The 15,988-nt window shown below is 40.5% G+C and overlaps 1 protein-coding gene across 13 annotated transcripts in view; it reads left to right on the top strand.

Annotated features, from left to right (window-relative positions):
* camk2d1 (calcium/calmodulin-dependent protein kinase (CaM kinase) II delta 1) overlaps window positions 1-15,988 on the top strand; it is a 109,107-nt gene that overhangs the window by 47,996 nt on the left and 45,123 nt on the right. For all 13 annotated transcript variants that reach the window (XM_028474919.1, XM_028474914.1, XM_028474916.1 and 10 more), the window contains exon 4: window positions 10,156-10,210. In XM_028474919.1, coding sequence (XP_028330720.1) covers window positions 10,156-10,210 — 55 coding nt within the window. The remainder of the gene's footprint in view (window positions 1-10,155; window positions 10,211-15,988) is intronic.

Here is a 15,988-nt window from a genome sequence, read left to right as displayed (position 1 = left end):
TAATTTACAGTATCCTTAGATTCCATTTTCTCTATGTAAGTGAGAAAAGGTCGCCAGATAGTATAAAATTTCTGGGCACTGCCCCTTGTGGTGTATCGTATTTTCTCATATTTCAAGAAATGAGCAATATCATTTAGCCATGATTGAAAACTGGAAGGATGTTTGTCCTTCCATTTAAACAATATCAGATACTTTCTTAATCTTAAAGAGATAACTATACTTTCTAGCTGTGCTACTGGAGAGTCCATGTCGGAGACCTACATCTATCAAAGCAATATGCATTAGGGGATAGCAATCAATCTGGACGTTATGAAGGTAGTGGCCACGGAGTAAATTTAACATATTAAGTGCTCTGAGAGTCTGGTGAGATGATGGACATGTATGTCTTTTAGGGATGAAACAGGATAGGGAACAAAAAATACTGATGTACAAGAGTTGTTGAATTGACAATAGGAACCATTTCTTTAAAAAACCTATGGCACACCATCATTATAGAGTTACTAAATGACAGCTTACTACAGCAGGTGCTGCACTTACTTGTTCATTTCTCCGAACACACTGGCAGTTTGGAAATTTGGTTAAACTCAGTCACCAGACAACGTGAGGCATTAAGGCTCAAGCTGGGCAATGTTATTATGTGGCCAAAGCCCATTTGATAGCTTGTTTCTGTTGCATTGGCTTTCCCTAATCAGATGTTATTACAGGATAATAAGAGTCCCAAAAAAACTTGTTACTGTTGGTGAGAATTTACTCTTTGTCATATATCTCTATCTCCATTTCAGGAAATAAACTGTTATATCACTTTAAGAATTGACATCTCAGTATCTTCGCCGCACCCGATTACCTTGAAAAAATGTGTTAATGCGTGACATTGTCCCAAGACATGCCTGAGTGTTTATTTAGAACAATGTCAACAGCAACAACGCTATTCCCATTTTTCAGAAACTAAATTCCCAGAAATGGTCAGGTTAGTGGAGGCATTGAGGACAAAGTTAGCTAGGGTTGAGCGTCTAGGTTAGTCACTCGGCTCAAAACAAACCAGGGCTAACTACTGTTTTACAGGTGTACGAGTTCTTTCCAGAAGCACATATTTAATAATTGGTAGGACGGCCAAGATAGAATACTTCCTAAAGCTAAACCTCAATAAATCCAAAGCAGAGAAAAATCTTCTGACAGCCAGACTCCATGGAAAAGCAGGCACAACACAACTTAATCTATCAAAGATGAGATGACTAAGCATCACAACCAAACTACAGACCACTGGAAGATGGCGGGAGCATTTATGGATGGACTGTGTGCATGTTTATTGGAAGAGCCACAGATTCAGGAATGTTTTAAGAAGCACAACAAACAACTTTTGAGGTTTGGAATTTGTTATTCTTCAAAGGTGTGAGATCTCAACTAGTATCCATCAATCAGTGGCCACGGTTACATGATATTTTTTCATTCGGAATTAATTATTATGAATGAAATTATTCGGAATGTAAGTGTTCTGCTTCGTGTTTAGATGGAATTAGTAATTCTGAATTGAGGTTTACATAGAACACCGCTTTATTCGGCTTTATTTAATTCTACTTTATGTCTGGGGATTGGGAAGGGTTCTGATAGGACAGGGGGCAAACGTGATGTATCATGTTTGTCGGGAAAAAACACAAACTTTTTTTTTTTGGCTACAACATAAAAGACTACATGATATCTGTTTTCACTTTAATTTTGTATTTTGTATATTGTAGTTTTGAAGCAGCAACTCGACAATAACATACGATTTTGCTTTCATCCGAGGACCAGAAGAGAGATAGAATAGTGGAGAAGGGAGATATCACCATACTTTGGTCAATCAAAGCCAGTAATTAATGCAACAGCTGTTCTACCTCAACTATACAGGATGTTGAGTGAAAAATAACTTTATAATGATCCACACGTGATTAGTGAAGCTCTGGTGCTTCGTGCCCCACAGTACCAATGAAGCCGTTCCGTTTGCCAAAGTCCATGTGAATGTCTGCATGTTTATTCTTCCGTCCATCTCTTTTCATTATATCCATGTCTTTTAAGGCTCTTATTAAATAGTCTCGGCTGGAGTCCGGGTGGCCATCCTGGACTGTCGTCACCAGCGCCGCAAGTCGGCATGCGCAGAACGACCGGAATTAACCTTAAGCAGAATCAAGTGTTTCTAAGAAAGATTAATTATTTAATTTGGAATTAAATTTGCATTAGGAATTAAGTGTTTACAAGGTCAGTTTAAAGAGGATTTAACTTTCTGAATTAAAGAGGAATTAAAGTTCCCATGTACTGTAAATGTGGTCAGTGTAATGTGGTGCTGGCAAAAAAACACAAAGTTCACTGTATAGAGATTTATTTGGCAGCTTTGATGATTTAAGGATTCACTGTCTTGTGGGATATACAACTACATTCATCATAAGACAAGAACTGTTCTCCTTGCATGGTTCAATTATCACATAGTGTAGTAAAAAAAAATAGTTTGAATAAATCCTTGATCCTTGATTGTTGCCATGGTTTGGTCTTTTGTACAATGCTTACAATCGTCCCACTTCATCCAGGGAATGATTTCACCTTTCCTCTGGTAAAAAAAAAAAAAAAAAAAAAAATCTTTTAATTCTCCAGAGACACAATCATATGAACAATGACTGGTGCCAATGTCATTTTTAATTGTAGTGTAAAAAGTCTTCCACCTATTCCACCCAAATATGTGCACACATCCCTTTGAGACCAATCTGTCTGCAGTCAGATAGTGGCTGCTGAAAATATATGCCAGTGGTTTCATTATGATTCTATTCACTCTGTTCACTGCACAGGGAAAGCCCTGTTTTTCTTGAGTCCACGGTGGCAATTCATTTCCTACGCGTCAATCAGAAACCATCCCATCCCAGAAACCCCTTTAGGAGAAAGGAACCCACATCCATCAAGGCATGTCCTCGCCTGTTCGCCTTTAACCTGTGTTACACTGAGAAACAAACGCCTTTCATCCATGAAATGCATTATTTCCTCAACTTTGGTATTCCCATCACTCTCCAAACAGAACCAGAATAGATGATATTGTCATCACTTTCAGCTTTAATCCTTACAGCTCAAGTAGTGGACTGTCCTTTTTGTGCAAGTTTACCTTTTGAATAACTTTTTTGTGTTGTGCATTTGTTTTTAACTTAGTTTATGGGTATATATACTTTTTTTTTTTTTTTTTTTTTTACCATCTCTCAGAATTTGAAATTTTCCATGTGGCTGACACCACAGTTGAAAAACCTCCATATCTGCAATGCCATGTTTGTGGTTAGCTTAGCAATGGGCTGTGGCTGCTCAGTAACAAATGGGTGGGGCTTCTTCTGATTTTGCGTTTACAGCAGTCTGTGTCAGTATTGGCGACAGAGCTATGTTAATAACAGAATAAATGATCATTCTGCATTTTCTTATTGATTTAGTAAAAAAACCCAAAAAAAAACAAACACAATTATGAACCCATTGTTCTTTGACACAGTTGTAGTTATTGTGCATTTTTAGTTTTAATAGTAATAATGGATAAATAAATTGGGAAAAATACAAATTGTGCTTTTTGTTCATTTATTTAGTTAATCAGTACTGAATACAAGTTATGTTTAAACAATACGTGAGTCACCCAAGTTTGAAACGTATTGTACTGCATTCATCAGGAATAAAGTTTAAGCTTTCCACTTCTGTACCAGCCTTTTGTTTTGAAGACTCAATGCCACATCTCTGTACTATAACCTGAACATACACCAACAAAGAAAAAATAAAGTAGCTTTAATGCTTGTGAGGATCCTGTTGAATCCTGAACTGTTTCAAGGTTTGAATCTTCCTTTTGAGACCTCACGCTTTTATTAGCCAAACTTGAAGAAATCCTGCAGAAATGTCCTTGTTGATACGTCCCGTTTGTTGGATTTGGCAAGATTGTTGAGCTCACACTTTTAACAAACACACCCCAGGATGTTTAAAAGACGTGTCGACTGAAAATCTTGACTTTAAATCTAGAACATCACTAATTATTATTCATTTAAGCATTGAGTTACTACAAAATGCCTTTTGTACTGTGTTGTGCTTAGCTGAGCAGACAACGTTAATATAAAAGAGCTGAAAGTCGTCTAGCTCCTGTCCACCATGACTGTTTTTGTTTTGAAATAAAATTTCATAAGACTGCTCAGGGAACGATAAACGCATCTCAATGTTGGCTCAAAGGACCCATTCTTAATGGCTTCTTTTGTTGTTCCTTAATTTATAAACTCCTTTTTTTTCTTCCTTATTTTAACTGACCTCATCCCACAGATGCTTTTTTTTTTTTACTAAATTGTACATTCAAGTGAGGGTTTCCCACAAGATGTTGCTGAAAACAGCTTCAGTCATTGTTTAAGCTAAATACCCTCGGAGTTGGATGATGCTTGAACATTAGCGTTATCCAAATGCATTTCCCGTGATGGTGATAATCTGATGATCTAACATTTAAGATGAATAGTATCTCAGTTCATTTCTGCAGTGTCCGTCAGAAGGATTGTATTTATCTCACGTCGGCCCTCTTCGTCACCTCCCACTGGGGCACTTTATGTCCATTAGGCAGCCTTGATAGCTGGCTCAGTGAAATGCAAGCACTGTTGCTGCTTTAGTTTTCATGTTTGGATAAGTGAATGAGACCGGCTTTTACTCCCTGATGTCTTTCCTCATTCAAAGAAACTGAAGTGCTAAAAATAGAGCAGCCGTGCAACATCTGCGGACCCTTTCACCTGAAATGGCATGCGCTTCAGTGGCCCGGTTAGTGTGGAGAACCAAAATGTGTACAGCACGGCGCGCATCAGCTGTTTGTTTATCACGGCTGATACTGTGGATAGAGGATGGATACCCGACCGAACCCTGATGACAGATATTTAGAACTGGTGTTCGGGTTCGGTCACATAGTGTCGTTTGCGCGCAGCATTCTTGCTTTCCTGCTGCAGCAGCCACAGTTGATCCGCAGTGGATGTAGAATGGAACAGAGGAGAATTTTAAAGGAATACACCGTTGAAACATTCCTTTTACTGCACAATAACTTAGGGTTATGTATATAACCCCGGTTCTATGAGTAATATGAGTGAGAAGTCTCACTTTGGGATGCAACCTCTGTCTGCATTCCTCAGAAGCATTTATTTCAATCTGCCAATCCTGATTGGCCGGTTCTCGTAGTCCGAGCATAGAACCGGGGTTATATACATAACCCAAAGTTCTATTTCATACTATTTCGTGAGATGTCTCACTATGGGATTTGGAAACTTGCGTAGTGCAGACATGATTATCGAGCGGTACCAGCCCCCAAGGCAGAAGTCTGATCATATCAGGACAGCGAAACCGCCCGTGCCACTCACAGGGCGGAAATGTCCAGCATGTAAAAGCGGACAAGGGACAAGGTCCAACTCATCGCCACACAGATGTCCTGAACAGACACTTCCCTGAACAAAACCCAGGATGTGGCAACACCCCGAGTCGAGTATGCACTCAGACCCGTAGGCGGCTGCAGACCCTGACATGAGTAAGCCAAAGCAATAGCCATCACTCAGTGTGAGAGGCGTTGCTTACTAACAGGCTTCCCTTTGCGGGGATTGGCCCAGGAGACGAACAGCTGATCGCTCCTCCTGAGGCCTTTCGTCATATCCATATAAGTGCGGACTGCATGAAGTAGACTCAACACATTCGGCCGCTGCTCACCCTGTGAGGCAGAAAGGGCCAATAGGTCAATGGGAGAACACGAGCCCACAACCTTCGGCACAAAAGCCGGGTTGGGTCTGAGGATGATCCTCGCATCACATGGGAAAAGCACAACGGATGAACCGAGAGCGCATGGATGCCACCGACCCTCTTGGTCGAAGCCAGAGCCAGTAACAAGACAGCCTTAAGAGAGGCGAACTTCAGGCCTGCCTCCTTCAGTGGTTCGAAAGGAGGACATTTAAGTCCCTCCAAAACCACCGCCAGATCCCTACCAGATCCCTATGCCTACGCGCCCCCTTCGTAAACCGGCAGATCAGCAGATGCTGATTGGCCGACTTATCCCCAAAGCCAATGTGGCAGGTAGCCATCGCCGCCAAATACACCTTCACAGTGGAAAAGGCTTTGTTTTTGTGAATCAAGTCCTGCAGAAATGACAAAATCACTCCCACCTGGCACTGAAAAGGGATGTGGTTCCCCTGGAGGCACAAATAGCCTCCAGCTAGAGTCATAAAAAGACCTAGTGGAGGGGGCTTGAGCACTGTGTATGATGAAATTCACACTCTGTGATAAACCCACGGGTGACAAATTGAGCCACTCAGGGGCAAAGCCCACAGCACCAGACGGTCTGGACGCGGGTGGAAAACTGTCCATCTCCCATGTGACAGCAGGTCCCTGCACACAGCATCTGGTAAATCTCTGCCAGCCAATGCATGGCCAGCCACAGTGGAGCCACCAGGATCAGTGTGTGACCGCATTCCCTCATCCTGGACAGGGTGGAGGGAATCAGAGCCAAATGTGTGCTAGTATATCTATGCCCAGGGGAACACTGTGCGTTTTCTTCCCCTGCCAATAGGTCCACCTCGGCCTGTCTGTAACGGGCCCACAGCTGCCGCACCACCTCTGGGTGCAGCATCCATTCACCGTAAAGCAACGCGCCCCTGGTTAACAGGTTGGCGCCCACGTTCATGATCCCGGGACGTGTGTCGCCCTCAGCAAGAGGAGACGCCCAACACTCCACAGGATCAGTCTGCGTGCCAGTGACCGCAACTGACGAGAGCGCAACCCACCCTGACGATTGATGTACGCCACCGCCGTGGCATTGTCTGTCTTCACCATGACATGAGGTTCCCTGAGAGACGGAAGGAAGTGGAGCTGACTGCTCCAAGTAATTTATGTGAGCGTGCTTGAGGACCGCATTCCAGCGACCCCTCACAGCCCCGTCCTTGTAAAGCTAGAGACCACCTTCCTGGACGTAACGATGCCCATAGGCACCCCGTCCGTCAGGAAGCCCAGGGCCCGCCAGTGGCGCAGAGCTACACCGCACTCCAGCGTAACCAAAACCCTCCGTGCGCCATGACGCACAGGATCGAGCCCATGTGAGGCCACCCACAGTTGGAAAATCCTCATGTAAAGGCAACCAAGGTGGATGACCAAAGCCATCAACCTGAGTAAACAAAGACACAGTCTGAACTGAACAAACGTGCCCCCCCGAAACAATCCGAGACACGCCTCGAACATCTTCTCCTCACTCCGGTGCAGCGCACAAACACCCTCGGGCTCAAAGAGAGGCCAAACGGGAGAACGCGGTACTCGTTTAAATAAATGAATTAATTTTATTGCATAATTGTGACCATCACCAGCCCTCCCTAAGGAAGGATAAGAAACACTTTATTAATGGAGAATATAAAAAGAGAGGGCAGTTTTACACCTGGGTGAGGGGGTGGGGGGAGGTGGAGGGGGAAGGGAACAGGGAGGAGAGATTCAAGGTAGAAAATGGAGGGGTGGGGAATTGTTGATTATTGTATAGTGAGAGTGAGATGTGAAGTTGTAGTTGTGCATATTGTGCTTGTGTAGCGTAATCAAGCCAGTCTAGTGATAAGCGTGAGACTTAGTGAGTGGTAATACCTAAAACAGGTATTTAGGATCAACGTGTCTAAAGTTAAGCCCACTACGAGTTTTATCCCTCGGTCCAAGGCATGCCAGAGTATCGTAGACCATTGTATGTGCAAGAACCACTATTGCAACCCCAAGTGCTGCCCCGGAATCGAAGATGCAGCCAGAATATCAGAAAGGGCGGGGGCCAGGGAGCCCAGGCAATCCCCCCACGGCCGAGCAGCCCTCCAGACGCCCCTAAGACCCCAAGCCGAGAGGCAGCCACCGCCCCCCCCCACACACACACACACACACACACACACACACACACACACACACACCCGAGAAAGCACCAAGGAGCCGAGGATCCAGCTCACCCACTACCGACCCTGGCCCCCCACCAACATCCACTCCAGAACCCCCCCCGAGGGGAGGGCCCAGAGAGCCCTCCGCCCGAGACCCCAGCAGAGGGGCCAAAGCCCATGCCCAGTAAACGGCCAGAGCCGCACCGAACGGGCAGCCAGTGGGCACCCGCCGGTGGGCCCAGAGCCAACAATGACCTGTCCACAGGCCAGAAGGACCCGGAATAGAAGCTGCACCGGGAGCAGCCCGCCCAGGGACAACGACCACAAATCAGACTCCAAAAAGCAGTACAACATGTATCACACAATCTTTTCAAGGCAATAGGTATAAATGTGTGAAGTCATTCTCTTTGGTTTAGAGCACTTTATCACCAATTAGCATTAAAAAAAAACTCAAATCCTGCTGTATGCTTCTTTAAGCTTGGGAATTGTGGGGATATTATAAAATAGAGTAGAAACTCTTCTTGGGAATTATTTCTTAGAATTAATTGGAAATCTTGAGTAATTTTGTAATACTTGACTTGAATACTTGAATACTTGAATACACAAGCAATCTTGTGTTTGTTAAATATTTGAATCAAGTCACAAAAAATGTTGGATTAAATATTACTCATAGGCCTGACCCCTTATTTGAAAGTTAAATAAAATCGCACAAGCCTAACAAAACAACAACAAGCCTAACAAAAATGTCCTTTTCAAAACCAATCGACAATTGCCTCTTCCTGTTCTTAACTATTTTTGCCTGAAATCCAACTAAGATATTTTGTCTTTCATATTATTATTATTTAATGTAAGACATATAATATATATTTAACTATTTTAGATATAGTTGGGAGAATATGTTTGAGCATCCTCTGTTAAGGCCCAGCTTTCAATATCATACATTTCTTGTTATTTCCTTTAATTTCTGTTCATTCCCATAATCCCCATGAAAGGTTTCCAACTTTGAAATTTTCTGGAATCTTGTAATAATACAAGTGATAGTATACGATAAATACTCTTCAGAATTAGGTCATTAGGCCAGGGGAGAATTGCATATAATCTGAAATATGTAAATTGAGCTTCAAGAAGCTCAAAATAAAACCCACCAATGTAAATTTAGCATATTTGCACATTTTAAGTTTGTCTCAATCTTTGAGTTGTATAAGGCAGCAAGTTTACATGTTGTCAAGGTAAATGGGTTAGAAGCATGGACAATGAACAAGTGTAAGAATTTGGGCTGTCCCTCACACAACTCTTTTACCTCTGTTACGATGCCAATATTGCGGCCTTAGATATTGGCTGACATCAATTCGATACATTACCAACACATATACATGCATTTTTATACTTCTTTTGTAGTGTTGAAAAAGGTGTTTAATGTGGTTAAAAGGATAATTAGGGATACCAATGAAATAAGCTTTAGTTACATTAAACTGGAAACATGCCATTAAACAGTTACAGCATTTAGCACAGCAACTAATACTACTTTAAGTTCTTATTGCATATATTGCATACTATGATTTTTCACCTGAATAAAACTATAACTGATTGAACAAAAATATAAACTAAATGAAAATGATTATAAAGAATAAAAGTCAGAGCCAAGATTTAACAATACCAGTTAAATAACCAGTCTTCAAAAAAGTAGTATATTTTGCTCCACTTAAAACTTGACTAAAACAAAAAAAAAAAACTTTCTCTCAATAAAAACAAAGACTAAAATATAATTTGTTGTCAACCCTAACTCTGGTGTGTTAAATTTGTGAATATTTCAGACGGCAGTTGTATGCAGAATGACATTTGACATTTCAGTGTCAGTATATCAGTGCTCTCCAACCTTTTATGTGCCACGGAACACTTTCATACCTGCCAATAGCTCCACGGGGACATTTCTCTCTCTCTCTCTCTCTCTCTCTCTCTCTCTCTCTCTCTCTCTCTCTCTCTCTCTCTCTCTCTCTCTCTCTGCGGAAATGGTAATTTTTCAAACTTTTTTTGCATTCCAGTACCAAATGCACCAAGGGCTGGTAACAGTTGACTTTTATTAATAATGAATAATATGATATTTGCATGTGTGTGTTGGAGACCACAGTGAAGCAAATAGGCATCAAACATTTACAAGCCTGACCCGTTGTTATAGTTTGACAGTTTGAACACAGTCGTGCTGTGGCACTGGTTATTCATCTTTATGGAGATCCACAATGTGATTAATAACTTTTTTTTTTTCTTCCTTTCATTGCAGTGCGACTCCATGACAGCATATCAGAGGAAGGCTTCCACTACCTGGTCTTTGATTTGTAAGTGCACAATATTTTCAGTCCAGCATCTTTTTAAACACACACTTCACAAAGTTTATAAATCATGACACAGAGGAACAGCACAAACCTGGCAGCTGCCAATCAGATGTCCCGTCTCTGAGGCGTGGTGAGGAAAGATATGGCAGGTTGACTTCCTCTTTGCCCTGATACGTCTCAGCAGTGCCACAGTGCTCGCACAATGCATTCCAATAGTGAGCAATAGGTTTGGGGATTCACATGGTATTTGCTCTCACAGGAAACTGATTCTGACTCATTCCTACCTGTTGACAAACAGGGGTTTTATTTGGATGCTGGTCTTTGTTATTTATCTCAACTATATCTTTTTTTTATTTTATAATTTTTCCTCTTGTTTTTTTTGTCTATCCAACATATCTTTTCTTTTTTTCTTCAACTTAACAGAAATATAAATAAAAAGAGACAAACACTGACTTGCTCCCCACCGTGACTGATGCGATGCAATTAGATTTCACTGCTACCATATGCCTTGTGCTAATTCATTTTATTTCTGCACTGTACTAATTGTATAGTAACCGCTGCGTCGCATAAGGTCACAAACACGTCAGATCATCCCAAGGTGATACAAGGTGCTGTAACGGCTACTAAAAGTGAAACTGATTGTTAGCGTTCTTTGGTTTATTTATACTAGTACAGTGCCCGTCGGAAGTATGTATGTTCGGCTTTAGTTCATTCTGCATTAAGTGTGGGGGTTGGGAAGGCTCTGATTGGACAGGGGGACAACATGACGTATCACATCTATCAGGAAAAACACACAACAAACCTTTTATTGTCAGCGAGAACACAGAACACCACACATGAGAACTGTTTCCACTTTTATTTTGATTGTAGTTTTGAACCAGCAGCTCTACAATAACACACGGTTTCAGTTTGGACCGCGGAGCGGAAGGAGATAAGAACTAATCACCAGTAAAAAGACCAGTAAAACTCTGGAAAACAATCACCAGTAATAAATATTTGCTCCCTGATAAAGATGGTAGCTCTAACAACTGGTAAAATGATAAACTTGGTGATATTATAGCCTGTGAATGCTGGACAGGGGACGCATTTACTCCGCCTCTGGGTCCTAGTGCCAGCCGTCCGGTGAAGTCTGTTCCCTTTACCACGTTTACCAAGGTCTGTGTGTTTAATAATTCTGTGTGTGTCCGTGTGAAAGTCCACATTTATGCTTCTGTCCATATACTCTTCATTATATCCATGTCTTTTAATGCTCTCATTAAATAGTCTATGCTGGAGTTCAGGCCACCGGGCCACCATCTTGGATTATGTCGTCACCAGCGCGTCATTGCCGCAAAACGATCCGAATTAACTTAAAGCCACTATAACCAAGTGAAGTGTTTACAAGAAAGAGGAATTATCTAATTCGGAATTAAAAACGGAATAAACCAGCCACCTAATTCGGAGTTAAATTAGCATTAGGAATTATGTGTTTACAAGGTCAGGTTAAAGATGAATTAACTTTTATTCCACTTTAAAGAGGAATTAAAGCTCCCATGTAAACGTGGACACTCGTATAGTGGGAGCTTAAGTAGAGTTGTTAATTATGGGCATAATAACATACTCTGTATCATTATAAAGGGGTTTATTTGCAGGTGCAAAGTAAAATAGCGTGTGCAATTTCCCCGGTTTAATTCTATGGGACATGCGCATGATAAATGTGTTGGTTTTTTTACTCATTTTTATATTTATTTCTTTTGGTGTCTTTTTCTGTATTCTATGTTTTTTGGAGTCATTATGTGTATTTTTGTATCTTTCTGTTGTCTTTTTGTGCATTTTTTGTAAAATTATTGTTTTTTGCCATTTTACTGTGATTCTGGAATCATTTTGTGTATTTTTGTGTCTTTTTTGGTGTAGTTTTGTGCATTGAGTCATTTTCATATTTTTGTTGTCATTTGGTGTATCTTTCTGTAATATTTATTTTTTGGAGTCATCTTGTGTGTTTTTGGAGCGTTTTTGTATACTTCTGTGCATTTTGTGTACTTCCTGTATACATATTGTTTAGTTTTTTGTTTTACATCATTTGTGCCTTTTTTGTATAATTATTGTTTTTCGTTGCATTTGTTGTGTGATTCTTTTTTTTTTTTTAACCGTAGTTTTTTGCATTTCTGTTGTCTTTTAGGTAGTTTTTGTGTAAATATTTAGTTTTGTGTATTTTGAGTCATTTTCACATTTCACAAAATGTGAAGCAGGCAAGGGAGAGAGAAGTCATGCATTTTCACTTTTAGAGCCTCATAATGAGACCTATTACTGTTAGAAAACCATAAAAAAAATTGTTTTTTGATAATATGGGACATTTAAACGATAACATCTTTTCTAGGACAACATGATAAACCAAATTTCGACACTGGTTGATAACAAATGAGAAGCTACTAACTGTAGCAGTGAGGGTTGAATGACTCGTTGCCTTCTTAATCATCATTATCAATCGAGCAGCGCTTAATTTGTAAATCATGAGGTCCCGGAACAAACGCCGGGTGTTGTTCCGGCAGGAAGAGAGAGACAAATATGTCACGGAATACATTTTTTAAAGCTCCTTTTGCTAACTAAATAGGTCAATATTATCACGTGAACACAAACAACCAATCAACCTACATGTTGAATAAAAGAGTAATGAATCAGCCTGAAAGAAGCACAGACAATCGCCCGTTACAGAGCGCATCTATCTGAGTGACGGCTGTCAAATCTGCCATGTTTCAGCAACAAGGAGAGCACAAAATCAGCGCTAATTTAGCCACTCATCACAAAGGTCACTAAACTTTCAGAAAACAAAAACCCACAAATACAAAATATTTACAAACTTTTACACCATAACTAATCTAAAGAATCAGCAGCAGAGCTTTATTTGTCAAAACAGCCCCAAAACAGCCATGGAGAACTTTGTATCCTTGTCATTTTTTTTTTACATATTTCACAACTGAGGCCTGCCTTATCTTTCATAAGCCAAGAGTAGCAGCTCATCTTAGCTTTGAACTGAGCCTCTGTTTTAATGTCTATATCAGAACTTTCCCCGTTGTCTCCTTTTCTTCTCTCTGTCCCTCAGGCTTAGCTTCACTTATTGGCTTAGAAAAGCTCTTTAAATCCAAGTGCTTTTTTAAACCATTATCTGCTGTCTTCCAAGCTGACAGAGAAACTATTTTTGCACAAAATCACACTTTAGACATAGCGTGGGCGTGGCTTAACGTTGTTCTCTCTCACTCGCGCTCAGTTTTTACTTTTAATTTTGTGTGTACAATGAAATTTCCAGTGATTTCAACTCAAAAAAAGACACAGCTGTCCAAATATAATACTTCAAAATGTAATCATAACACCTAAAAGCAAATGGAAAAATTAAATTAAAAATGAGGTGCTGGATCCAATCAAATACGTGCCGGTCAAAAGCTTTGCAGTCCAGTAATTACTGTATATATGAGGCTCTTACCTGTTTGCTTGGTTAAATCCAGGTGTTGACCTTTATTTTGGGCAGCCAGTGTGTTTTGTAGAAGAAGGCTGGGACTTCACTTCAATCCAGATTAATACTGCATACTATATGGCTTTATTTGATACCTGATATCGGCTGACTCATCCCTTTAATAAACTCCAATATAAAGTTATTTAGTTGTTATTTTTCAATGCACTCTATTCATTCACCCTGTTTGTGGATTGTCTCAGAACTGTTGCTGTGTCATCAAAGCAACATTGAAGCTGATATCCGGAGTTTCTGAGAAATCTATGTTTATGTATGATTCTTTTGAAATGCGGAAAAATACGTAACTAGTCTTTTACTATGGTCTACTGCCGGTGGTCATTAATATACATTAATGTATATAAGTCCCTCCTTCATCCTATAGACCCCTATATAAATGGAAACAATCGCTGAGTGTGCCCAGCCAATAGGCTTCGACTTCTTGTCCGGTCACAACAGCAAACTGATAAATATGATTTTGGCTCTTACCTGACCCATAGACCTATATCAATGTGGCCCGATGCAGCCTTGTGATGTCCCACGATGCGCGCGCAGAAAATTAGAGGCGTGGCTTCTGGTAGAATGGGAGAGGCAGGGGGAAGAAGTGGAGCTGTTTAGGGCGGGACATTGAGACGTCCTCTCAGAAACTCCGGATATCAGCTTTAAGAGTGATTGAAATATGACTAAGCAGTAGGGGTGGGCGATATTGACTAAAAATAATATCCCGATCATTTCTGGTATTATCATAATAACGATAAAAATCACTATAAATAAAAACTGTAAATGCATTTTTTAAAATTTAAAAAATTTACAACTTAGTATAAACAGTTTGTTTACAAACACAAATAAATCTGAATACATCAACATTAGACACATTTAAAAAGGTTACAATAGCTGCTGACTCAAACAGTTCATGAGCTGATATTTTATGGAATATATTATATGCAATCTATTTCCTTCCTCACTTGAAATGAAATTTTCTTAAAAAATAAAAAAAAGCACATGAAAAGCACAAATAACTCCAATAGTGTTTTTACTGCTGATGAATCTTGTTTATTTTGTATTTGATAATGAGTTACATAAAGTTGTGGTTGATAAATAACTCTCTGATTTCCTATAATTAAACCAGATCAGACTTGATGATTTAATCATTCACTATATTTTGGTGTAATAATCTCAATAATTACATTACTGTCTAATGGGACCAGCTTTGTCTGTGAACACGTGAAATATAATTAAAAAATATTGCGTTTCACAAGTTAGGACGGATGAATAGTGACATTATTATTTATGCTAACATTTCACGTGTGATATGTTTAGCTTTTATTCTTCTATACAAGTGTTAAATCTGACCATAAACAAATCGGTGGCTCTCTGTGGCTTTATGACAGTAAGACATGTTCTGTCAATCTTTTTACGTGGTCTATTATTCCTTATAGAGAGAGGAGAGGTTAGCGTTAGCTCTTAGCTCAGTCAGTGTGTTAGCTTAGCATAGTTAGCTTTAGTTGAGTTTCCAGTTCATAATCGGTGCTCCAGGTTCATCTCTGTCCCTGTGTTTGTGGACCTTTGGGTGGATCTGACAGAGGAACTTGAATCGGTTCACTTTGTTGGATGGTTGTCTGGTTTTAACCAAGTAGCGGTCCAAGATGTATCGCAGCACGGCAGCTGAGCACCTCACACACACACAGACGGCGGTGTGTGAGGGGGGCGGTAGCACTGCGCATCGTGGAGGCTCCGCGGCAGAGCTTCCTTAAACAGCGTTCTGCTCCAGAGAATACTAAGTTGTTGACAGCATACAGGGGCAGTTTTGTCCCGTGGAACAAGGATTTTTTTCGGCATTCTTGGCTAAATTGAGGGACAAATGGCCCGTGGCCCTCGCTAACTTCCGACATGGGAATTTATCGTTTATATCGTGGGATGACGCATTCTTACCAGTGAGAATGTTTTTGACAATAAATCATAAACGATAAAATATTGCACATTCCTACTAAGCAGCCCTTCTAATTGTTTTTACTTGGAAAGAAATTGAAAATTCACTAATGCTGTTTTGGATGTAAATAAAAGTTGTATTAGTGTGAACTTTAAATCTCCCTTTAAGCGGCTGAATACAGCATCTTTATTGGATTCATTAGTCACTTTTGCTGTTGATTGATTACACTCCACATCATTTCCTCATTATAAAGCGTGTATCCCCGTTCAGCTTTCATCTTCCATCACTTCCCATTTCCTTTATTCCTTTCCTCTCCTCGGAATCATCAGCGGCTGTGTGTGCTGTGACCTGGACTTATGAGTTTCAAACT

The sequence above is a fragment of the Gouania willdenowi genome, chromosome 18 (genome assembly GCF_900634775.1).
Source record: "Gouania willdenowi chromosome 18, fGouWil2.1, whole genome shotgun sequence".
NCBI classification, from domain to species: domain Eukaryota; kingdom Metazoa; phylum Chordata; class Actinopteri; order Blenniiformes; family Gobiesocidae; genus Gouania; species Gouania willdenowi.
Note: the sequence above shows the minus strand (reverse complement) of the source record. Positions and strands in the feature narration are given on the sequence as shown.